Below are 23339 nucleotides of genomic sequence, written 5' to 3'. Positions count from 1 at the left end.
ATCCCGGCAATCTTTGATAATTATGATCTATGAGGGAAATCTCATTTTGTCTGCCTCGCTGTAATACACTCGCTCTGAAGTGGTTTGGGGGAACAACAGAAACAGTGACGCTGCACTGAAGCTGTGGATGAAAAAGAGACGTGAGCCTGGAGACGGTCCCGATAATCTGCAGGATCTAATTATCTTTAAACTCACTGGTGCCGTTATCGATTGGTCCATATTACTCATGGATCATTAATTGACGCATTAAAGCACTCGGTTTGACGTAATACAAGCGGAGCCTCATAGTTTTCTGCCATCTGCCACGTCCCCTGTACTTCAGGTTTTTGTGAGGCCAGTTGGCCGTGAGGTAAAACGGGCTGTGTAGGAAGTGACTGCTGTCTGCCTGCTGACTCAAATTTAACTGTAATGGAATTATTGCAATTACCCTGCCTCCCCACTGGCTCAGCCCAGAGTAACAAAGTCCCATAATACACTCACACACACAGAGACACACACACACACACTGCTGCATTCACCGTTTCTCCTTCAAAACGATGGCCGGCCAAGTTGTTTCAGGATATTTCTTTGAGGTCAGACGAGGCGAAGTTGCTGGGGTTTTTTTTTTTTTTTTTCCCCTGTGGCAGACAAAGGGTCAAACCCATTCCACTTTTTCAAAGTTTACAACTAGACTTGGACAAGAAATTGGAAAATGAAAAAGACTGCCGATAATAAAAAAAGAAATGGACTTGACCTGGGCCAAAGCTGGGATACATAATGGAGATTTAAACTTTGTTCTATTCACAAAAAAATCAATCTTGTGACATGCACACCTGTGTGTGTGTGTGTGTGTGTGTGTGTGTGTGTGTGTGTGTGTGTGTGTGTGTGTGTGTGTATTCACATTATGTAACTCTGCACATGGAAGTAAAACCCATTTATTATGATTTTCCAGTGAGGACTCAAACATACATCGAGAGGAAAAAAGAAAAACAATGAGTGCACGAACGTATTGTGACGCCTTGTCAAACGAATGAATCACAATCTCCGCGGTTATTGTACATCAGACGCTACGGCTTCCTTTCATTGGCTGAATACGGCTTCTGCAGGCAGAAGCTGCATTTTGAGTTGAGAAAACAAAGAGTACAGACTGTGTTGTCTGGAGACCCCGACATGGGTAAAATAATGTTGGAGTAAATGCTTTAGTATCGATCTGCTTGTCACCCTCTGCTTCAGTCCACAGCATGTAGTGCGCTATTAGAGACTGCGATCTATATGTAAGGTTAACCTGGAAACTGTATTCAGGATGGAAACTGTGGATTGGTAATTATATTTCATAACAAACTGTGCAGGTTAAGGATTATGTTGCTTGTTTCGCTCCATTTGAGAGAAGAAGGGGTTAGTAGCCAATAAGTAGCTTTGCTGCAGTCATAAAGCCTTCAGTTGCTTTTTCTTTTTTTAAGCAAATACAAATATGTGACTTTTCCCTGTTTAGGTCCATAATAATCTGTAGTTGGCTTTGAGGTAGATGAGTGTTTCCAGGTTCTTTGGTAAGACACAGCCCCTCCCTGGCAGCAGACAGTGTCCGGCTGTAGTGAAAACGCCCTCCACCACTGTGCCTCCAGCAGGTATGGTGAAAGCCCGCCTGGCCACCTGGGAGAGCAGAGGAAAATCTATAGCTTTCCGTCGCCAATAATGCAAAGCCTCTTCATCCGTGGGTTCTTCGCGCAGGTAAACCGCCAGCTCCTGCTCCAGGCTCTTGGCCTGCGTGGCAGGTCTCTGCTTGATGAAAGAGAAGAGCTTGCAGGGCCGAGACAGCGAGGAGACCGGCGACGGCGCCGGAGCCGGCGGCGTCTGGGACTGGGGATGAAGGTCCGTGTTGAAGTCCGCGGGGCTGGAGGCGGAGGAATGTTTGGATAGCTCCTCGATGAGGACCTGTCTGTGCCAGTCAGGGTTGCTGCTCCAGGTGAGCTTGAACTGGGGGTCCAGGGTGGTGGCGGTGACGTAGAGGGGATTCTCCAAAATGGGGGCGAGCAGACGCTCCACTGCCTGGCTGAGGCCGGCCAAGAGAGGGGGGCAGTGGGGCGCCGACGTCTCGGCGAGATGTTTGCGAAGGCCCAGGACACACGGCAGCGCCAGGCTGACGGAGACGTGTCGGTCCGCCTGAGCGTCCGCCTGCCGGTCGCCGTGCACCATGTCCCAGGCCTCGGCGAAGGGCTCCAAGGTGTCGAGCAGCTCCCTCAGCAGGGATCGCTCCGTGCCGTCGAGGGACAACTCCCCCGGGCCGCTCACCTCCTCCAGGAACTCCACGGAGTCCAGCAGGCGCCGCAGGACCTTCAGAGAACACGCAACAAGAAAAAACTTGTTTTTACATCCGTAAGAACACATTTTGTCATGTCTGTTTGTATTTATTTTTAGATTCATTCTCAGATTTATCACTTCATCTGTGGCTTTTTCTCTCAATCATCCCTCCTTACACCGTCCTGTGGATTACTGGAAGTTTGTGATTTCTGCTTCACACCCCAACCAAGGTAGAATGTTGGTTTCTTCCTGATAAAAGCGGGTTTTTTTATTTAATTATGTTCACTGTCACATATGCTTCCTTGTGTGAAATGGTTGGATATAATTAGTTCTGTTATAAATTAAACTGAATTGAAAATAACTGAACAATAACAGAACGTAATGAAACAGCGACATAGACGTAGGTCTAAAAAAACAACTACTGTGATAAACTAAGAATACTGCATACAGATGTTTCATTATAATGCTTCCATTTCGCATTTACAGACATGAAAAACAAATAAACCCAATTTCTAATGTACATTCAAAGCTTGTTTTGAGAATTATTGATTATGAGTTATAGCACAATGAAAATACTGGTAAGAATACTGTGAAATCACTGAATTCGCCCTTAAAAAGCTAAAAAAAAAAAATGCTGAAGATTTCTTGCCTTTAGCTGTGTAGCCCAGTCTATTGGCACGTTGGTGTTATTTCCTGTTCCTCTCGCCACCAGCGCTGGACCGTCAAACACCTGGCTGAGTTTCTCCGGCGGCACGGCGGAGGTGATGTAATTGTAGAAGCAGGCGGCCTTGGCCAGCGTGGAGGAGAGCTGCGGGCAGGAGTGCAGGCCCTCTTGGACGCACCTCTCCAGGCAGCGGGAGAAACAGTCCACCCGGGAGACTCCCAGGCCCTGCTCCAACATGTCCTCCCATCCCCCATCCTCTCCACCCTCGCCGTGGCCATTCCCGATCCTCTGCTCCGCTTCGTCACCGTTGTCCGCCTCGTCTCCGTCGTCGCCGCCTCGGCTGCCGGCGAGGTGAGGGGAAATCAGGAACCCCGGGAGACTGCACGGCTTCGGGGCCGTCGCCGAGAGGAAAGTGTCGGCCACGACGCGATACGCCCTCCCGGACACGCCGTGAGAGTGACACACTTCGTCGAAGTCTGACAGCACTCGGTGCCCCGAGCTGCCGCCGCTCAGAGGGAGGCACGCGAGGAGAGCCGAGCGCATCTGCCAGTCAGAGGTCAGGAAGTGGCAGGTGACGCCGAGGTACCTGCACCGTGCGAACAAGAGCAAAGTTCTCAGTGAGATCATCAAGTCAAGGTGTAATTTGAGCGTTTCTATAGTGTATTTTACCTCCTTACCCTGAAGCGGCTCCGCATAAGCCCCTCCAGAGATCCAGGCTGAGGCTGAGGGCGTGTGCCGAGGCCAGCGCCTGACGGGTCGCCAGCTGGGCCTGGTAGGCGTAGGCTGGAAGGAGCTGACTCTGGATGTAGTGCTGCGGCTCGGGGGTGTAGCGTGGCTCCAGGAGCTGGAGCAGCTCCCTGAAGCCTTGATTCTCCACTATCGACACCGGCTGGAGATCGCGCACGATCATCTTGGCGATCGCCTCCGAGATCAGAACCTGCAGCCACAGGGAACCAATCACGTCGTGGCAATTAGATTTTTGTCAATACGTTGTTTGTGCGGCGTTCGTGGGGGCCCGCAGCACGTACCTGACGTGGGTCATGTCGGTCAAACTTTGTCACTCCTCCGCCAGAGCCTCCTCCGACTCCTCCCTCAAGAGTTCCCATCCCTCCAGCAACAGCACCTCCTCCTCCGCCTCCTCCTCCTCCTCCTCCTCCTCCTCCTCCACCACCACCTCCACCACCTCCAGTGCTGATGGGCAGAGTGTAGCGTGCACTGCCCCCGTTGGTGGCGAAAGTGTGAAGGGAACCAGAGGAATAACCCTCTCTCTTCATATCCTTCCTCTTCACAAAGTCATCGTACATGGCCTGGTGCTTACGCTGAACAGGAGAGAGACAGAGATTTCCACTGGATGACACGTTCAATACTTGATTTGCATGCTTAGACGTCTGTGGATGGAGACTGAGCCTCCTGAGAGAAGCAACAGACTGTCATTAGAGTGGTGTTTACACAGCTGACCCAATATAAGATGAGCTTTGGAGCCAGCTTGTTTCAGCCCACATTTGGCTGGATAATAAGTGTTGCGAATTTTTTCTGAAAATCCTTACCTTCAGATGCGTAACGAAGTTGGACGTGACGCTCCTCTTCGCCTGGATTCTGGTGCCACAAGCCTTACAGTTGGACTCGATTTTACCATTTTCACCTTCAAACACGATGTTAAAGTAATCCAGGATAGAGACCTTGGAAACTGACGCCATTGGAGCCCGCAGTTCCTCCGCTCCGGAGAGGGAATCAACTTGCGGATCAAGGACAATCTCGGGTATCGATCTCCTCCCGTCGCCCGCGATCATGAGCGCAGGCCGGCGTGTTTACATCCGAATCCGCGACCGCACATCGGGGAATGTTGCTTCCAGCCGCGCAGACAAAAGAAATTTGAATTTCAAGCAGCAGTTTTGCCGACGCTTTGCACACAAAAAAATAAAATAGAATGAAAAAAGATATCGTCCCCCCCGACAGGACTACACGGGCTGCAGCGGATGTCTGGTAACATCAATAATATAATAGTGAGGCCACATCACATCCGTTGTTCCTGCGCTGCCATCCGCCGCTCGGACGCAAGTAAAGAAAGAGGCTGAGCGGCGCGCGAGACAAACACACACACACACACACACACACACACACACACACACACACACACACACACACACACACACACACACACACACACACACACACACACACACACACACACACACACACACACACACACACACACACACACACACACACACACACACACACACACACAGCGATAATTGGACCAGGAAGTACACACAATAAACGGGACTTATTCGTTTCCCGTGTCGGCAGATCCCGGTAATGTTCGGCTGCTGTCCCCGGTCATGTTGCTCAGACTGAGGGTGGAGGAGCTCCGCCCGAGACGATGTTTGTCTCCAATCATCCACGATTCTTTGTTTTTGTAATGGGGAGGATATATATATATATATATACCTACCAAGAGACAAATACTGTCCAGAAACACACATAAAGCACATATATCTGATTCAACATGTCTGAATAGAAGGATAGGGAGACGTAAAACCTGTCAGAATGTAAATCATATTGTTGAACACATTGATTCGTTTGTATTTTTTCTTTCTTTGCTACCATTCTACTTGCTGCTGCAGCAATGCATCTTTCCTCATAGTGGAGCAGAATTTAAGTATTATCTTACCTCAGGTTCATTTTCCAAAATGAGTATGTCAGATCACTGAACTTTTACTGCAGACTGAACAGGACTTCTCTAAATACATTTAAATCCCAGTTTATTTGGCATTGTTTTTTTAAAATCTGTAAATACTCTAAATATAATATAGTTGTAAGTTATAGACACGTTATATAGCACACACTACTCAAACATATCATTGAAATGTAGTTTTTTTTCAAGGTGGATATTTATTCCATTTCAGTTAACAAAACATTTTGCTCAACTTGATAAATCCTCAAATACTGCATTAACAAACACGTATCTCAAACGAGTTAAACATCTATAATTCAAAACAACACAACACCAACAATAATTACAATAAATCAAACAGTGTGAACTTCTTCATCCGGGACCTCTGCTGTTTCCCACCAGACAGACCCTGCTGAGCTCTTCAGACCGTGAATCATAATCTATAGGCTCTCTGTGGTGGGACCCTCGTCTCCAAACTCTTGCTGCTTTGACTCTCCAGAGCCACTCAGTTTGTCACCTTGTCCCAGGGGACTGCTGAGCCTCTCTCCTGGAGTTTGTTTGTTTTTCAAGCTGAGGCTCAGCTCCCGCCTGCTGCTTGAAATGGCATCCTGGAGCGTTGCGATCTCTGCAGACAGTTCGATCACTGCGAAATGGATATATATATATATATATATGGCATAATTTCAGAGGAGTTTTGCTGATGAGAATGTGACAGATATTTTTAGTTATGGAAAAAACATGAGTCACAAGGAAAAAAAACATCTTTTTTTCAGGAAGTACAGCTTCAAACCAAACCTACTGGAACATATCAACTTAAAGCAACACATCATCAAACCCACCTTCCTTGAAAGACGACTGTGCTTGTTTGAGAGACTGTGGCACTAAAATCCCAAACCACTTTAGAGGGTCTTGTTGAGGGCTCTGTTGACTTTCTTTGACAGGATTTAATTCAGCAGTTTTCTCACTATTGGCGTCCTCACGTCCTTCTTTTTCTGCGGCATCCTTTTGTGGTTTGTTCCTTCTCCTGATGCCTGTGAAAACAAAAAGAGTGACAATGGTAAAGGAAAAGAATGATTACCATATATCAAAAATATGCATATTTGATTGTACGTCACCTATGTCCTTCGGTCCAATGTCCTCTACAGGCCTTGACGTGTTTCCCTCTTTATTCAGTCTCTCTGTGGAGAATTCAACCCCACAGTTGTCCAGCTTTCTGTAAGCCACAAAGAAGGGTCTCTCAGAAAAGTGGCGCAACACTGACCCTACGTATGGATCGAAACTGAACGAACGAACGAACGAACCTGGAACAAACAAAGACCAATGGCTCGATTTCACTGGCGTACTGAAGTGCAGAGACTTGTTTGTTTCCCATTGAATATCGAGCCTTGGATATGGAAAACCATCCCTGTGAGGATCAAAACAACAACAGCTGTACATTTATACAAAGTGAAACACGAGACTTCAGATTAAAGATGCGACACACCAAGAACAGTAGCAGCCTCCTCCGGAGCAGACACTATCGTTGATATAGGGGATACCTGCTCGATCAGAGAGTTGAGTTTGGCTCGTTTCTCCTCCAGCGACTCCAGCTGGTCCATAAAACGAAGCAGCTTTTCGTCCAGAGACAGAGACGCTTCTTCCACCTCGGATACACCCATCTCGACTCTTTCTACAAGTCCAAACTCTTTTTGATGCACTCGTAAAGGGACAAAACTATCCGATCAGATGCTGGAAAGCGACTCAAGCTTCCGTGTTGCGTCACGTGACACACTCCGTCACGTGATCATACCGTCATCAGTTTGGCAGTTAATATGATCAAGATAACGAATTTATGTCTGTATTTAATGATCTTGAGCTTATTCTCAATTATAAAACCTTCAGAATCACGATAATATAAAGTTATTATTGGAAATGTATAATTAAAATGACTCGGAGCAAAAAAAGGGGTGTTCCCATACCGGGAGTCGAACCCGGGCCGCCTGGGTGAAAACCAGGAATCCTAACCGCTAGACCATATGGGACGCTGTTTAACAAAGACCCTAGACGGTTTAAAAGGATAACTATAGGCAAGTGGTACCACATTGATCTCCAAGTTGTTCAGTGAACAGGAAGGAGTTGTCGCTGGTACTCAGGGTGGCTATACACTGCATATCCTAACCAAGCCACTACTATCACCAGGACCAAAAGGTCAGTTATCTTTCAAATAGCTGACCGGTGTATAATGCTAAGATAGCATTTTTTAACATCAATGTGGGATGCACTTATTTTTTCCTTCTCTTTTTTTGACACTTCAGTTTCCCATTTTCATCTCGTCAAGCTCTCTGAGAATCAGTGGTCATCAAGCAATGTGGAAAATATTTATTCACAGTGTAGATTCTGAAAGTTTCAGGGACCCTCTGAGGAACTGAACCGATCTCACCTATTACTCATCAGAATACGTGGCTCGTATGTATACCGTCTGCTTTCATAAACCCTTCCGACGACTACTGACGCATCGCTCCCAGTAGCTCGCCGTGATCGTATAGTGGTTAGTACTCTGCGTTGTGGCCGCAGCAACCCCGGTTCGAATCCGGGTCACGGCAGGGATAAATCCCTGACACGGCTTGGGAGTTCTTTTTGCCGCGTAACACTTCATTTACTTTTACAAGTTATAACGACTGATATGAATATTCACAACAGGAATATTTGGATCTATTGTGATTTTTTAAGAAGTTTCTGCATAATTTATGTTCCCTTCCACTTCCACGTCATCCACGTGAAATACCTCATGACTGAAATATGATCAAACGCTGTCCTTCCAGAAAAGCTCCGCATTTCACCTTTCACCAAATTTTTCAGATAATCACCCCAAGGGTGGATCTTTAGGAGCGAGAGCTGCATCTTTATTGGTTTTATTCAACCGCTGCCTCCATGCACTGCCTCCATGTTCCGAGGCGAGCAGCCAATCACAGAGCCAGCCCATCGCACGCGTTCCAGCAGCAGCGCGGTCTGATTGGTGGCTGGCATGTAAAGGCCCGCCCCCTCCTCAGCCATTTCCGTGTTAAGTGCACTTTTATTACATGCGAGTTAAAGGGGATTCCTCTCTTTTCTACACTCTGCAGCTGGATCGATCTCTGGTAAGGACATGAGAATCACTGATGACTTTTTTTTCTTCTATTTAATAACTTTTAAATATACCACTTTTCAAGTTTTTGTATTAAATTCTTCAGTGTCAGGTTGCAATGAAAGTAAACACAATACTGTCAAACTCACTATGGATTTGTGTGTATTCTTCATACAGATGATGGACAGCTCTTCATCAGGACGGGTTCTCCATCCGTACTGGCCCAGGGATCTTCTGATCCCCACCTATGTGCCCAATGACAGATCCATGTCAGAGATCCTCGCGTTCCTCTTCTCGGTGTCTGGAGTGTTTCTATTGGTCACCTGGTTCGTCACAGGCCGAGGAAGCGCCACCGGCAGACTGGGGTCATGGAGGCGCCTGGCAGTGTGCTGGTTCGCCGTCTGTGGCTTCATCCATGGAGTCATCGAGGGCTGGTTCTGCCTGTATTATGACATTATTCCAAGAGACCAGGGCTTCCTGTCGCAGCTCTGTAAGTAGAACATAGTTAGCAAAGTACATAAACACCGATGGGGCATTTTGGGTCAAAATATTGTTGTTTTTTTCTCTGACAGGGAAGGAGTACTCTAAAGGAGACAGTCGATATGTAATGTGAGTAAAAAAAAAATTTTTTTTTTGCAAAGTTTTGTTCAAATCAATATTAAGAAATCATTCATGAAAAAAAGTGTAAACAAAGTTTATTTTCTCTCCAGAGCTGACAACTTCACTGTCTGCATGGAGACTGTGACTGCGTGTTTGTGGGGGCCGTTCAGCTTCTGGGCTGTTTACGCTTTCTTAACCAATAAACCCTACAGATTCGTTCTGCAGCTCATCATCTCATTAGGTAAGAAGAAAATGATGCGCACCGTGGAAGGGACTTCATTAGAACGTTGCCGGATCTCACGTCTCTTGTCCGGTCGTTTGCAGGTCAGCTGTACGGGGCGGTGCTCTACTTCTTCACCGAGCACAGGGACGGTTATTCTCACAGTGAACTGGGACATCCAGTCTACTTCTGGTTCTACTTTGTGTTCATGAACGTGCTGTGGATCATCATTCCACTGGCGCTCATTGTGGACGCGTGGACGCAGCTGTCAGCGGCCCAGACGCACGCCGATAACGCGAAGTCTCACAAAGCCAAGAGGAAGTAAAAGCAATACGGCATGAACGGACTTTGGGACTGTTGGACTGCAAGGAATACTGGACGAAGAAAAGCTCGTACTTTGAATTAATGGCTACACGTATGTTTGGAGATCGAGTCAATCAAAAACATTTTTATATATCCGTCAGCAATAAGGTGTTCATTTTGAAGTGTGCAACAATAAAACATTCTAATCAAATTCTATATGTACTTTGTTTTCTTTATTTTGTGCAAACTTGTGAAAACTGTTTCAGACTATGAAATGTTCTTATTTTAAATTAGGCTATTGGTTATGAATGAAAACATCAGTGACAAGCGTGGCTCGTGAGTCACTTACTCATCTGGATTCAGATTTACAATAGTAAGAACTGAAAAGGGCATCTTATTTCACTATTCATCCAACAGTATGCAACTGGTAATGCTTCATATCCCATCAGCATTGCTCTTTCAATTCCACCATCACAAACATAAACACAGGACCATATTTGTCCTCCAAAGAAAGTGTATTTTATAGAGATGGATAGAGTACTATCTATGCTATGCTAATGCTTACTAAACTAGTAAGCAATTCATATTTACTGTAAAACAAATGGAAGTATAGAGATTTAATTTTGACCTTCGGTAAAAATGTCAACATTCAACATTTCTGCAACAGCCCTTAATTTATCGCTTCAGTGCAACACAAAACTATTCCCACTTTTAAAACATAAAAAAAAAAAAAAAAAATTGTATTGAGCAACCTTGTACATATATTTGAATGATGTCAGTACATTCATAGCGCATCTCGCCGAAATAGCTCAGTTGGGAGAGCGTTAGACTGAAGATCTAAAGGTCCCTGGTTCGATCCCGGGTTTCGGCATTTTGCTACTTCGTGAACTGTTCACTGCATACGAATCGTCACACTGAGCATTTTACGCTTAAGTGTATTGCGGTGCAATGTCGACCTCTTGTGGCCAACTTACGAAACTACATCACATTCTTCCAGTTGGGCCTTCTGCAACCTTCAGAGCTCGAATAAAGTTCATCTGGGGCCGCAAAACATTTTGAACCTTTAAAATGAGGCAACAAGGCTCAAGAAGGTAGAGATAGAAGTTTCGTGAATGCTTACAGTTTTATTGTATTTTTTTTAAAGTTTTGAACAATTTTACCATGTCAGTTTTATTGGATACAATCTTTGAGGTATATTATCCATCTCACATGTTTAAGACTTTTACTGATGAGCAGATTTGAAAAAAGGTTTATTTAAACCTGATTTCAGGAATGCTTCAGGGAGCAGCTATGAATAACTCCTGTTCTAGTTCATAAATACAACCACAATCTCTGCATAACCTTGTTGCATAAATAAAACAAAATTAACCTTTTTGTTTTTACTCTCAAGCTACATTCATGCGTACTAACAGCGTAGTGCTCACATTACTGTTGGGACTGTCTCAACGGCTACAGACGCCTTCAACTGCAAGTCATGAAAAAGAAACGTACGGCGTTTCATATTCAGCTAAACATTTTGCTGAGTCTCAGTCCCAGCTGTGCATTTGTCTCCTTTTCTCTCACTGCAACGTCTTTCAGTGCCTTCAGAGCGGCGGGGGATTCTGGCTGGAGCTCCAGCAGTTTCCTGAAGGCCCTCTTCGCCTCCTCCAGCTCGCCAACCGCCTGGCACGCCTGGCCCAGGCGGTACCAGGCTTTAGCGTTCCCGGCTTCCAGCTCGGTGGCTTTGGCGGCGCTGTCCTTCGCCCGCTCCGGTTGCTTCAGCTTGAGCTGGCACAGCGACATGTTGGAATGGAGCCCCGCTTTCATCGTTTTGAATTCTTGAGCGGTGGGAAGACGGCGCGCTTCGTGGCCGTCGTGCTCGCGTCCACCTTTCTCCGCTTCCGTCACCGGGGCGGCGAGGGTGACGAGGAGCTTCATCGCCTGGCTGTAGCTGTGCGCGGCGCCCCACACGTCCCCGCTCCGGAATCTCGCTCCACCCCTCTCCTTGTGCGACTTCACCCACTCCCATTTTTCAACAGGGGACATTTCCCAGGATGCCTTGCCCGGCGTGAAGGCTTGGAGTTCAAGCGTGGCGTGGAGAGGAATATTTTCACCTGGTTCCTTGGAAACATCTGGTCCTTTTCCCACTGCAGTAAGTAGAATCTTGGAAAATAGAACACAAGCGTCAGGGTTGCGACACACATGGAATAAAGAGATGTAATTTAGAAAAATTTAATTCATGCAGCCACCTTTCCTGCTGAAGCTGCTCTCGTGGTGATTTCTATTTGAATAGGATTTTCTAAAACTGTATTCTTTTTTAGTTTGCTGCTATTTTTTATGGGTTAATATTCAGTCTTTTATGAAATTTATTGAAGAAATACATGCACAAACACCTAAAACATTACTGTACTTGTAGTTTAATGACAATAAAAGATGATAGATTACTTTTTAAAAGTGCGAAAGATATACTAACGTTAAAAAAAACTATCAATACATTATTATTATTTTTTTTTATAAAGATAGTCCTCCTGAATGCTTTCATGTTCAATTCTTCACATGCTGTGTATGCAAAACAAAAAATACAAACATCTATATTTCATAATAAATGTCACATAATCTTACACGTGCCGCTTCGACAGGAAAATACGCAAAATATTCTGGTCACAGAACATTAAAAATAACGGTAAATGTCCAGTAAACTCTTACCTCACATTTCTCTCCAGCTCTCATCGTCTCCAAACACGTTTCTACGACATCGCACTGGCCGTCTCCGAGTCTCAGCGTTGTCCATTCCTCCAGCGGGATCTGCAGCACAGAGTCGTGGCACCGCGGAAAGGCTGCGGGTGTCGCGTCTGTCAAATCAATGATTGACAGTTTTTCATCTGGCTCTTCGGCTACTGAGCTCTGCACTTCGTCCACGCTGGCTTTTAACCGCACTCTGACTCGACACAGTGAACCCAGCTGTGGACAGTTCCTGGACGGACACGCTGGAGGACATAAAGAAAGTGTACGTCAGTTCGATTACTATAACAAGTTCCAACAATGACAATGAGATTCATATATTCAACGTGAAAAGAGTAACCATACATGCATCACGTTCAGAGTTCGATGGAGTCTGCGGACGACTCTCACGTGATCGTTTCTGCTGGACTTTCCAGAGTCCCCGAGGACACACCGACAGCCAGGATGCGACGCTGATGCCAGCATCGTCGTCATCGTCCTCATCGACATGCGGAGGGTCTTGAGGATCAGCGGGTTCCATTACTGAGCTCAGGAAAACAAAAACAAAAAGGAAAAAAATATAAATGATTGTCGCAATGATATTTGAAAACAAACAAAAAAACAACCTCGACAATGTTTACAAACACTTAAAAGATTTAAATAAATATTATAAATTGAATACACATCAAACCACGCAAAAACTGCATCGTTAATCAACATCTCAAAGTCACCAATTAGCCACATTAATATTTAATTTTTATCCTATCTTATGATATTTTACTTCTGTATTGTATTGATTCTGTGTTGGGCGAAGCTGTAAAATAATTCCCCTCTTAAGTTAGAATAGAAACGAAATGCTTCATTAACCAAACACGAACTTGCACGGAGGCCAGACTTCTTATCTCACATGAAATAATCCAACAAGAAAATAAATTCCATTACGTCGAAGACGTCCATGAATCACACAAACTCTAAATCTGTCCATGTTTACGCCCATATTTAAGACTTACAAGGCAGACGGGACACACAGGCAACCAGTGGTTTAGGACAATGGACACAGGCGAAATAAGTTAACCGCGTTGAAGAGATTTCCTACCGTGGAGAGCTGCAGATAAAGCAAACTTTACGACTAAATGCAAAACGTGCACATTTAAACAGTTAGCTCTCGTGCCAAATTCCAGCTGGATTTCATGATTCCACGTAAAAAGGTCGACGCTCCGTGAGGACGCTTACCTCCACAAACACGTTGTTCACCTTTAACGGACGTCTGACAGGAAAACTGTAGAGTCCCATAAATCAGAAAGTAATAAAATGATCGATTTGTTCAAGAATAAACAAAAATACAGGAAGCACTTCTTCTTCGTCTTCTTCTACTTTGACTTCTTCTTCCTGTGTGTGTCGCGATAGAAAGGTAATATGAAGCGCATTGGCGCCTTCTGGTGGGCGCCGGTGTACGTACATATAGTTTATACAGTAGATATCCAGCCAAATTCAATTGTTAGATAGATAGATAGATAGATAGATAGATAGATAGATAGATAGATAGATAGATAGATAGATAGATAGATAGATAGATAGATAGATAGATAGATAGATAGATAGCTGGGATTGGCTCCAGTGCTCCGTAACCCTGCATAGGATAAAGTGGAATAAAAGATGGATGAATATCTTATACGAGTTAAAGATACTGAATTAACAAATCCCAGCATAAATCAGTTTGTATGTTTAAAAACAAGGAAAATAAATCAAACTGTATGGAAGTTGTTCGAATCAAATTAAATGAAGTTTTCTATTGTGTTTGCAAATTTTGAGCTGCACTATGATTTTAGTAAACATTTAAGATCAAACTTAAAGGGGGCTTACCTGTTTCATCTCACTCCTTGATCAGAAATATTACACCTCGTTGCTCTTCTGTTTGTTTGCTACTTCTCCTGCAGACACAAACAGCAAGTAACGATTTAAAGCTTTTAGTGGAAAAAACAACTCCAGTATACACTAAAATACTACAAAAACACTTAGTGTAACTAAACACAATAAAAACACATTACTAAATCACAACAGAGTGCCTGGAGGAAAAAAAAAACTAACAATCCACTTACAAGAGGAACATACAACTTCACACAGAAAGGCCCTGAAGTTTAATTCAAATAGGGATTTTAAAAGGCTCTTCGTTGATCATTGCATTACTATTCCACAAGAGTTTCTTTGCCATTGAAATAATGGGTACAATATGTCACTGTCAAGTGATGTCCGTTAGTCCATCATCCATTACAATCCCCTTAGCGGAAGCAGGTTAGTATCTCACTGGAGTCTTAAAGACACCAACACATGTACAGAATCACCTGCACAATCCACATCTCTGTCTCTGTCATGACCTTTGACTGGTTCCACTTGCACTGAAGGCCTGCGTGTTAATCCTCCCTGTCGGCAGGAGTTACGTCTCTATTGTCTGAACACCAGAAGCCTTCAGCTCTGTCAGAGGAATGTCACACTGTGGCGATTGTGTGCGAGCCTGCACCACTTGAATCTGTTTATATAACTTAAATCTGACATTGTGAAGAGTTTGAAGGGACTGATCATCCTGAGGGAGAGCAATCAATGTTCAACACGTTTTAATGTCAGCTTCAGGTTATTGTTCTGTAAACTGTGTTCTTGTCGGGGTGTTTGGTTGCTTGACCCTTGAAAACAATAAGAAGAAGCAGTAAACTGTCTGCTGTCATGAGGCTGCTGCCTTTACCTCACTAGAAGCATTTTTGTTTTAATATTTTTGATGCAGCAATGAATTGAAAGGTTCACAAGCTGCAAAAAAATGTGTTCAAGGGATTAATCCAAGCTTTTTGATTTTATATTAAACATACTGAATTTGATCAACAAGTTTAATTTTGCATTTAAAAAAACGTTGTTGTTTTATTTCAAATGACTCATGGAGCCATTTAGTTAATTGCAAAGAAGCTTAAGAAGCTAAAACATTTAATTTGAAAGCATTTATCGTTTCAACATATTGAATTGTAGTTTGGATTTCTTATAAACAGAACTTTCCAGTAGGGGTCACTCTATTTCCAACAACGTGACAGAGGTCTGAGCCTCACACATGAAGTGCATTGAACTCACTGGCTGCTTTTAGTGTCGTATTAGTTATTCATCTTAAGTTGATATTTCTCCACTTACATACACACAACATAAACTATGCACGGATCTGTCGTCATCCGTACCTGGTTTATCTTACAAAGGACAACCATGTACTGAAGCCTGTCCATCCTGACTGAAGATTTAACGCAGAGAAATGAAGTTTACACCGGCAGACAAAGTTTTTTTTTCTTTCCACTTTTGGGAGATGGAATTGGCCGTACAAGGTACAACTGTCTTCATCCATAACTGATGGCGTGACGAACTGTAGGAGACATGAGCTTCCATTCAAACTCCATAAAGGAAGAACCAACATGAACTCAGTCACCACTGACTGATTGAACTCGAATTCAAAACACATCAGCCACGAAGTTACAACAGATTACACAGCAAATAGGTTGTTTAAAAAAAAAAAAAATGGCTCCAGCTGGGGAAATACTACTCAACCAATATTCCACTTTATGAACTTGCTATGACTAACTTCTGCCAAATAAGCAAGAAAAGCAGCTGAGGCTGAATCTGTTGTCTATTTGTGACATTAGAGGATTCGTGATGTGTGGAAAAAAAACAACTTTTGCACATCAGCAGAATGACTGTGATTGTATTATAAATATATATAATTACTCTCGGAGGCATAAATTAACTCAAAACAGTGTGCCACAACTTTTTTTTTTAATTTAATAATTCTTCTAATAACAAAAAGAATCAGTAACTAAAGTCTTATGATAGTATGCGGAGCTGCGACCTCCTTTGTTTAAAGGCTTGCAAACTTCTACCTGCCATTACACATTTGTGTCAACAGCGAAGAGCGTGTTTGTGCTCAGCACCTCTCTCTCTCTCTTTTTTTCACTGACAAGCCAGAACCTTCACTTCTTTAATCTCCCTCCATGTGTTCCACACATCATCTCCTTCTTCCTCCCATCTATTGTCTCCCTCAACCCCCTCACCTCTTCCTCTTGGCTCTCAGAAACTTCCCAGCTGGCTTCTTGTGAAACATCTCCTATGGGTAGGTTTCAAAAGCATCGCAGGGCCCGTGGATCAGCGGAGCGCTCGCCAGGAGAAGAAGAAGACGAACAAGAAGAAGAAGAAGAAGAAGGGCGTAGCAAGTCGACAGTAGTTGGGTCCAGTAGGACAGCTGCAGCATCAGTAGCCAGGGCCGAAGGGCCTCGACATGCGTCACTCTGGGAGGAGGTGAAGGAGGGCAGGTGATTGGAAAAAAGACAAACGGAGGGAGGATGAAAGAGGAAATCATTAAGATGGATAGATAGATGGATGGATCCTGGCTCGCGAGCAGGTCGGGCCACACGACCGGGTGTTTACTCCCTCGCGGCGGAATGGACCTCAAAGCGCATGCTGCTTTACTTCATTTCATCTGGGATGAGAAGCAGCGACGACAGACTCAGACTTTTCAAACGTGAAACCAAGTCAGAAAGCAGGACCTGTCGTTCTTCAAGCTGCACAACACATATTTGTTACAGTCATTTAAGGGCCTTTCTGTGCGAAGCAGATTTAGAAAGTCGTTGCTCCATTGGAAGAAGAACGAATCACTGGAAATATGGAAAACGATTGATACTGAATTTTGTTGCTGAGGAATCAAACGTTTTCTTTCTTCTTTTTGTTTCAGATTTGAGACAAAAAGCTGTTGATGTTCGTTCCAGGATCTGAGCCGTCGAAGTGGATTTCCTTTGTGAAGAGCTAAATTGAAGCTGATTATTAACAACCACCCCTGTTTTATCACCTCATTGGTTTTACTAACCGTGATCAGAGACCAAAGAGGAATTATGGATTATTAGATGCGACAGAATATGGCTCAATATGGCTGAATTTACACTTTCATCAACCAGTTCAAGTCTGAGAAGACCACACAGGTTAGAAATATATATGAATCAATATTCCAGGTGTGAACTACGACCAAACCTCCATCAGCCTGGGAGGAGAAAGAAACCCTGCAGCTGATGCATCCAGACCTTTAAATCAGGTCAGATTAGGTAATCCAAGGATCTGGGTTTGGGTGCTTCGCATCGGCCCGCCACACTTGGAGCACTCAGGAAGAGAAGGAACTACGGGGGGGGCAAAACACCAAAAGAGCCTCCGACACACTCAGACTGATCAGTTTCCTAAATTTCAGTCATAAGAGCAAAGAAAAGTTTCAAATTTCTTCTTCTTTTTTTTAAAAACTCAGAACACAGTTATAACAGTTTCAACCCCCAACATCTGAATTGCTTTTTCATATATAATGAGTCACCTGGGAAAACGTTAGACTGTACGAATGAGCGGAGCAGTTTGTTTTACTGAGGTTTTCAGGTCAAGTGGAGATCAAGTTGATCCTACAGCTGATTAAAGCCTTTAAAACGACAGGGTCAAGGGAGCCAGATCAGAGCAAGGCGAAATATAGCCTTCCTTCAGATGTATGGTTTCTGTGACTCGATTTATCAATAATAATAATAATATATATATATATATATATATATATTTTTTTTTTTTTTTTTAACTGCAATTCCGAGCAGAGAAGTAAAATGAGAGTTTCCAGGTCGGAGTCATTTATCTACATTATAATGTCATGATGAGATTACTTCAACTGCGAGGGAAAACACACACACTCCCTGTTAAAGTCCAGCTGGAACAAAAGTCTTGAAAACACAAAGATTACAGTCGCCAAGATGTTATGTTTGCTGTGGAGTCCTGAAATTATGCATTTATAGATCGATTTACTGATGGACAAGATCCAATTCGCAAAGACATTAAGTATTTCGGTTCAGTTTTTTTTGTTTGTTTTTTTGTTTTTTTTGAAAACTGGCTGAATTCTCAATCAATTCAAACATTCTTACTATATGGGTGTTCAGTTTAAACTGAACGGCTGGATGCAGTGTGTTCGCTGCCCGCATGTGTTCCTGCGGCTCAAGTGTCTACTTACACCTTAAACTGTAACGAAAAGAGGATCGTGCATCTCAAACGCTGCGTTTCTGATACAAATAACTTCCTCTCTTATCAGCACACACACACATTTAACAGTGTACCACTATGTTGCCATTACGGCGCACGTTTAAAACACCACATGCGAGCATGAATCTGCCCACCGGCACTGTGGGGAATCTGGCATCGAGTAAGGCTAAATTTGTTTTATCTGGAGCATAAAGAGGCTCCTTAACTCCATTACTTTGCCCCTCTGGGGTCCAGTTATACAGTCGGGACGTCCACAGCCTGAGTAGGAACCCACCGAGGGGAGGAGATGGCTATCAGGAGCCACAGGGCAGGTGGGGGGACCGTTTTTATCGATGCACACGCTGTAATGGGGTCTTCCTGTGAGGGGGCCTTGGGAGATTTTCTTGGACAGTGCTTTCATATGTCGATTTGCTGAATTCTTCGTGTGTGTGTGTGTGTGTGTGTGTGTGTGTGTGTGTGTGTGTGTGTGTGTGTGTGTGTGTTGATTTCTGTGATCAGAGACAGTCACTGTGGACCATTAGGCCTCCGCACGCACTCGTAGTACCACACATCTGGATGTACTTCTTCTCAAACAGCTACACCTACATACGGTCTGGCAGTCCATGCGACCCTCTAATACCATCTGAGGACTTTTAGACGAGGCCCGTTAGATCTCATATACGTCTGGGCCGGTTCCCGATGACACGACAGACACACGCGTCCGTCCCATCCCGTCCCGTCCCGTCCCCCCCGGTTCGTGTTTTTTCGTCTCTTTGCCAGATATTAAGTCCACAAATTCCCGATGCTGACAAATTTATGCGATAAGAGGAAATGATCTTTGTCTTGCTGACGCGTGGGACTGAATCGGCTCATATCAAATCAATCCGCCGACAGCCAGTGAGGACGTTCGGTGCGACATATTCATAAAGAGTTTATAGCTACGTGCGGGACGGGCCTCGTCTGCGAGGTCTCGAGCGATAACTACATACAGGTGGGACGCGTCCGCTCCCATCTCGTCCTTATAAACAAGTCGACTGAATAAAAGAGTACAAGAGGCCAAAAGAGGCTAAGTTGGCCTGGGAGGGGGAAAAAAAAAAAAATGTTGGGATTCAGTGTTTCTTGGTATTGATTATAATCAGATGTGATTTATACAGGTGTTAGGTTTGGATCCGGGTATGAGGTCTGCAGGAGGGGCTTTAATTCAAACCAGGCTCCGGTCAAAGTAACTGCTAGCAGCTCTGCGGTCTGATGCCTGGTGGACCGGGACACGTCTTGTCATGCATGTCTGTCAGTCACACTTGGTGGTTTCATGTACTGGTTTCCACAAGCTGTCTGCGGTTGGGGGGGGGGGGGGGGTTACCTGGAGGGTGAGAGTAAGGTAAGAGAGCAGATCAGCATTAGATGACTGAACAAATCCTTTAAACAGTTCTGTTTTGTTTGTTTTTTAAAGCATATCTCAGCTATTTTGTAGCATATCTCAGCGAAGTTGTTTTTTTCTTTCAAGTTTTTCAAAAAGAGTTGAATAAGTACAGATGTGTGAAGCTTCTGTGATAATTTAAGCTTGGTGACTTATTCTATTATTGGACATCCTGGTATCTACTGTTTTCAACTGTATGTTTCATGATGGAAAACATTCAGTCTCCAAACGCTGCTGCAGTTTGAATGTAGTCGGAATATTGTGCAGTACAGACGTCTATCTGGACCATCTACAGGATCTGACAGGTGTCAGCAGGTTCTCCTTATTGCACCTTGCATATCTTCATCATCGGTGTTGAGTTGAGCAGAGGAAGAAAACCTGTTAATGTTTCGACTCTTCGGTGACGAGTGAGAACCAGCCGAGAAGCCGGTAAGATTTTCCCCATTAAAAGAAAAAAATAAGCTGCATTCTCCCTTCTGATAACCTCTAATAGACTGAAGCTACAGATCGAGAGTGAAACACATGATTAACTCTAGAAATCCAGCTCACGATAAAATGAAACAAACACCCACCTTCATCTTTACTTTGCCAATTTAATGATGAATAAAAATGTCCAGGTTCAATTTGAACATACATTTGCTTTCTTTCAGCTTTCAAAAGCTCATTACCTAAAATAACTGCACCAACTTCACATTGAATCCCATTCTGAGATTTATTACATGACTTCATGAGAAAACATGAAAACTTGCAGTTCCAAAACTTTGTGTTTTGATTAAAAATTTGCATTATTTTTACCATCAACTCATTGATTTCCTTCCTTACGCCTTCATCAGAAATGACACCCTGAAAATAACATCGGTCAAAATAGTCTCATGTGACTAATGTGAATGTGAGCACAAACCAAGTTTCTTGAAATTTGGTGCAATCGTCTATTTCTGCATCTTTTTATGAAGGGAAAGAAGCTGCTGAGGAGGAAATGTGTTGCTCCAGCAAAAGCATTAAAAACGACTTCAATCTTGATCTGAATGGACATCCTTTATGGTTAAAACGAACCGGAGCATTGATTTCTCTACATATTAAGGATTAGATGGTTGGTATACACACAGCCTGCAGGGAGACACCAGGCAGTGAGAGAAGAGGGCAGCCCACCCATCGCAGTCCAACATGCGGAGGGCAGATGTACAGGCGGGGCTCCTCTCGGAGTACAAAAGGTTGATCTAAATAAGAGCCAGCTGATGTTGCTGTTTCCCCCTCGTACTCTGCCCTCCTCTCCTCCTCCGGTCCTCCATCCCTCACTCATCTCTGCGGGCCTTTACTGCTCATCCTCTCGCACCGTTTGACCTGTGACTCGGTTCGCGCTCTGAGCAGGTGTATGTGTGGAAGATCTCGGGGGAGCACGTAAAAAAAAAAAAAAAGAAAAAAAATGAATCTAACACTGTTCTGACATTTCACAGTATCTGGTTGCCATTTGGTCCGTTACCCTGCAATCAGTCACTCCTCTGCACCTCTTGTCCTTCTTTTGCTCTTCGGTGTTCTTATCCTTTCCAAAAACCTTGTGAAGTTCCTTTAGTCAGACATAAAACCATCCAAACCACTCATATCTACTCGGATCATCTCTCCTTTGTGTTTTATCGCACACTGTTAAGTTGTTTTAAGGATGACATGAGTATTGTTTTGCCGACAGCAGCCGTGCTCCAGGCCACCGCTTCCCGCTCGGTTCTTTCATCTGCAGTCGTATCAGCGTCATCAGTGAAACAGCTTAATGTGGACATGTGTTTCCCTGCGCTGACGGGCCGCTACGGGGCACAGACGAAACCAACCATCTGATAGTCTGCGGGATTTACAAGAGCTTCAATTTGATGTTCATGGAGCGGCATGTAAATTCTATTGCAGTTCACCTCAAAATTTTAAAATCTGTGAAAATAAAATTAGGTAGTGCGCCGACTTTAGGCATAATATTGGAAGAAAATAATTCATACCCAGATAATTTCTATACAAAAAAAAAAGTCTTCACTCATGAACGATAATTTGATGATACAATGTGCCAGAAAAATGTATTTTGCTGCTTTACAAGCCTGATGCAGCTCATATCAATTATTGGCTAAGTGTGTCTGAAAGGTGAGCAAAAAACAGTCTGATTAACTTTTGAACTTTGATACAACAGCCATTTCTAAAGTTCTGCTGATGAAAGTAAGTGAATTTCAATTCAGTGTATACAGAATGTCAGTGTCATCAGATTAGACGAGTTTCCACATGAACATATTGAAAGTAAGGAACACATTTAGAACAGAATTACATGTTTTTGTTTTTGTTTTTTTTTAACTGAGACATGGTGACACCCATAATTCTAGATAAATAGAAGCGATGTGAGCGAGTGAAGGCCTTTCAAAGACAAATGAGTGTCGAACAGCCCGGTGAGGTTCGGGATGAACCACAGGATGAAGATCAGAGGGGGTTAAGCGAGACTTTCGAAAGCTCGGCATGGGAGCTTGGAGAGGCAGACGACCACCAAAGAGGGCCTTGGAGGTAGATTGGAAGCACATGTTGACATGTTCAGACATTGAAACATTTGCTCTGGACCAGAGTTGGTAGAAGAGGTCAGATATGTTTTCGGGATGTCAGACGGGACAGTGGGCCGGGATACTTCCTGTCGATGTGCTCTTCTCCGGAGAACCGACAGTCATCATTCATCACGTTCAAATGACATTCTTCACGAGGCTGAAGGAAGAGGCTTTATAACAGGGGTGTGATGCTCCAAAGCCAAAACCAACTTCATAGAGAGCAGATTACAGCTCCGAGACTGAGCTTGTGAAATGCAGAAATCAATAAGATGACATTAACTGCAGTTTTTTTGAAAAGAAGCAATTGTTTGTAATTTGAAGTTTGACTAATGCGCACTTTGAAAAGTGATCATAACACAACACTGAGCCCAGGAAATGAAGCCTTTGAGTTAGAGACCAGTGCCACATCAGTGAACACTTTCATTTTCATTAACTTTTTATTTTTTTTAACTGTTCTCCAAAAACGTTGCAAGGATATGAAGGAAATCATGGAATTGTTACCATTTTACAGTTGAGATGAAGATTTGTACTGCTCCAGCACACTAGAAGGATCAAATTGTGGCCTTGAAAAAGACGTGAGTTGGGGGGAAAAAAACAATATTCTGATTTAATTAAAACAATCCAGAACCACATACTGCACATGTCACACTAAACGGCAGATGAGAAATCCGGGTGCAGAACAAACCTGCATGAAATCCAGACTTTACACTCCCTAAAAACATTTGGACAATCATTTTCCAAAAAAAAAAAAAAAACCCTCCAGATAAAT

The 23339-nt window shown here is 43.8% G+C and overlaps 4 protein-coding genes across 4 annotated transcripts; 1 reads left to right on the top strand and 3 right to left on the bottom strand.

The window, feature by feature from the left end:
- Window positions 1-904: 904 nt before the first annotated feature.
- On the bottom strand, window positions 905-4844 carry LOC308130545 (zinc finger BED domain-containing protein 4). The gene is made up of 6 exons (XM_080496948.1): window positions 4489-4844; window positions 4125-4260; window positions 3970-4073; window positions 3619-3878; window positions 2927-3527; window positions 905-2310 (listed from the first exon to the last, which is right to left on the bottom strand). The coding sequence occupies exons 1-6, from the start codon at window positions 4729-4731 to the stop codon at window positions 1468-1470; spliced, it is 2187 nt and encodes a 728-aa protein (XP_080353074.1). The 5' UTR covers window positions 4732-4844; the 3' UTR covers window positions 905-1467.
- Window positions 4845-5872: 1028 nt separating this feature from the next.
- vma22 (vacuolar ATPase assembly factor VMA22) lies at window positions 5873-7369 on the bottom strand. Its single transcript, XM_080497124.1, has 5 exons — window positions 7157-7369; window positions 6920-7023; window positions 6734-6831; window positions 6458-6649; window positions 5873-6261 (listed from the first exon to the last, which is right to left on the bottom strand). The coding sequence occupies exons 1-5, from the start codon at window positions 7274-7276 to the stop codon at window positions 6059-6061; spliced, it is 717 nt and encodes a 238-aa protein (XP_080353250.1). The 5' UTR covers window positions 7277-7369; the 3' UTR covers window positions 5873-6058.
- A 1326-nt stretch (window positions 7370-8695) lies between these two features.
- On the top strand, window positions 8696-10026 carry ebp (EBP cholestenol delta-isomerase). The gene is made up of 5 exons (XM_080497530.1): window positions 8696-8734; window positions 8899-9211; window positions 9294-9330; window positions 9432-9562; window positions 9646-10026. The coding sequence occupies exons 2-5, from the start codon at window positions 8899-8901 to the stop codon at window positions 9864-9866; spliced, it is 702 nt and encodes a 233-aa protein (XP_080353656.1). The 5' UTR covers window positions 8696-8734; the 3' UTR covers window positions 9867-10026.
- Window positions 10027-11044: 1018 nt separating this feature from the next.
- Window positions 11045-13868, bottom strand: fkbpl (FKBP prolyl isomerase like). Its single transcript, XM_080497043.1, has 4 exons — window positions 13778-13868; window positions 12911-13087; window positions 12530-12810; window positions 11045-11986 (listed from the first exon to the last, which is right to left on the bottom strand). The coding sequence occupies exons 2-4, from the start codon at window positions 13083-13085 to the stop codon at window positions 11348-11350; spliced, it is 1095 nt and encodes a 364-aa protein (XP_080353169.1). The 5' UTR covers window positions 13086-13087; window positions 13778-13868; the 3' UTR covers window positions 11045-11347.
- Between the last annotated feature and the right edge of the window lie 9471 nt (window positions 13869-23339).

This window comes from Blennius ocellaris (assembly GCF_963422515.1).
Source record: "Blennius ocellaris genome assembly, chromosome: 5".
Lineage (NCBI taxonomy): Eukaryota > Metazoa > Chordata > Actinopteri > Blenniiformes > Blenniidae > Blennius > Blennius ocellaris.
The sequence above is the reverse complement of the archived record's forward strand: the minus strand, read 5'-3'. Positions and strand labels throughout refer to the sequence as shown.

Excerpts from the sequence above, each read along its gene's own strand:
- LOC308130545 (XM_080496948.1), bottom strand. The coding sequence starts at position 4,731 with ATGATCGCGGGCGACGGGAGGAGATCGATACCCGAGATTGTCCTTGAT. Across the intron at positions 4,261-4,488 it reads ACTTCGTTACGCATCTGAAG|CGTAAGCACCAGGCCATGTA; the intron begins GTAAGGATTTTC and ends TCTCCTGTTCAG. Across the intron at positions 4,074-4,124 it reads TCTGCCCATCAGCACTGGAG|GAGGAGGAGGTGCTGTTGCT; the intron begins GTGGTGGAGGTG and ends GAGGAGGAGGCG.
- vma22 (XM_080497124.1), bottom strand. The coding sequence starts at position 7,276 with ATGGGTGTATCCGAGGTGGAAGAAGCGTCTCTGTCTCTGGACGAAAAG. Across the intron at positions 6,650-6,733 it reads CATTGGACCGAAGGACATAG|GCATCAGGAGAAGGAACAAA; the intron begins GTGACGTACAAT and ends TTGTTTTCACAG. Across the intron at positions 6,262-6,457 it reads ACAGTCGTCTTTCAAGGAAG|TGATCGAACTGTCTGCAGAG; the intron begins GTGGGTTTGATG and ends TCCATTTCGCAG.
- ebp (XM_080497530.1), top strand. The coding sequence starts at position 8,899 with ATGATGGACAGCTCTTCATCAGGACGGGTTCTCCATCCGTACTGGCCC. Across the intron at positions 9,212-9,293 it reads GGGCTTCCTGTCGCAGCTCT|GGAAGGAGTACTCTAAAGGA; the intron begins GTAAGTAGAACA and ends TTTCTCTGACAG. Across the intron at positions 9,331-9,431 it reads GGAGACAGTCGATATGTAAT|AGCTGACAACTTCACTGTCT; the intron begins GTGAGTAAAAAA and ends TTTTCTCTCCAG.
- fkbpl (XM_080497043.1), bottom strand. The coding sequence starts at position 13,085 with ATGGAACCCGCTGATCCTCAAGACCCTCCGCATGTCGATGAGGACGAT. Across the intron at positions 12,811-12,910 it reads GAACTCTGAACGTGATGCAT|CGTGTCCGTCCAGGAACTGT; the intron begins GTATGGTTACTC and ends TATGTCCTCCAG. Across the intron at positions 11,987-12,529 it reads GAGCTGGAGAGAAATGTGAG|ATTCTACTTACTGCAGTGGG; the intron begins GTAAGAGTTTAC and ends CTATTTTCCAAG.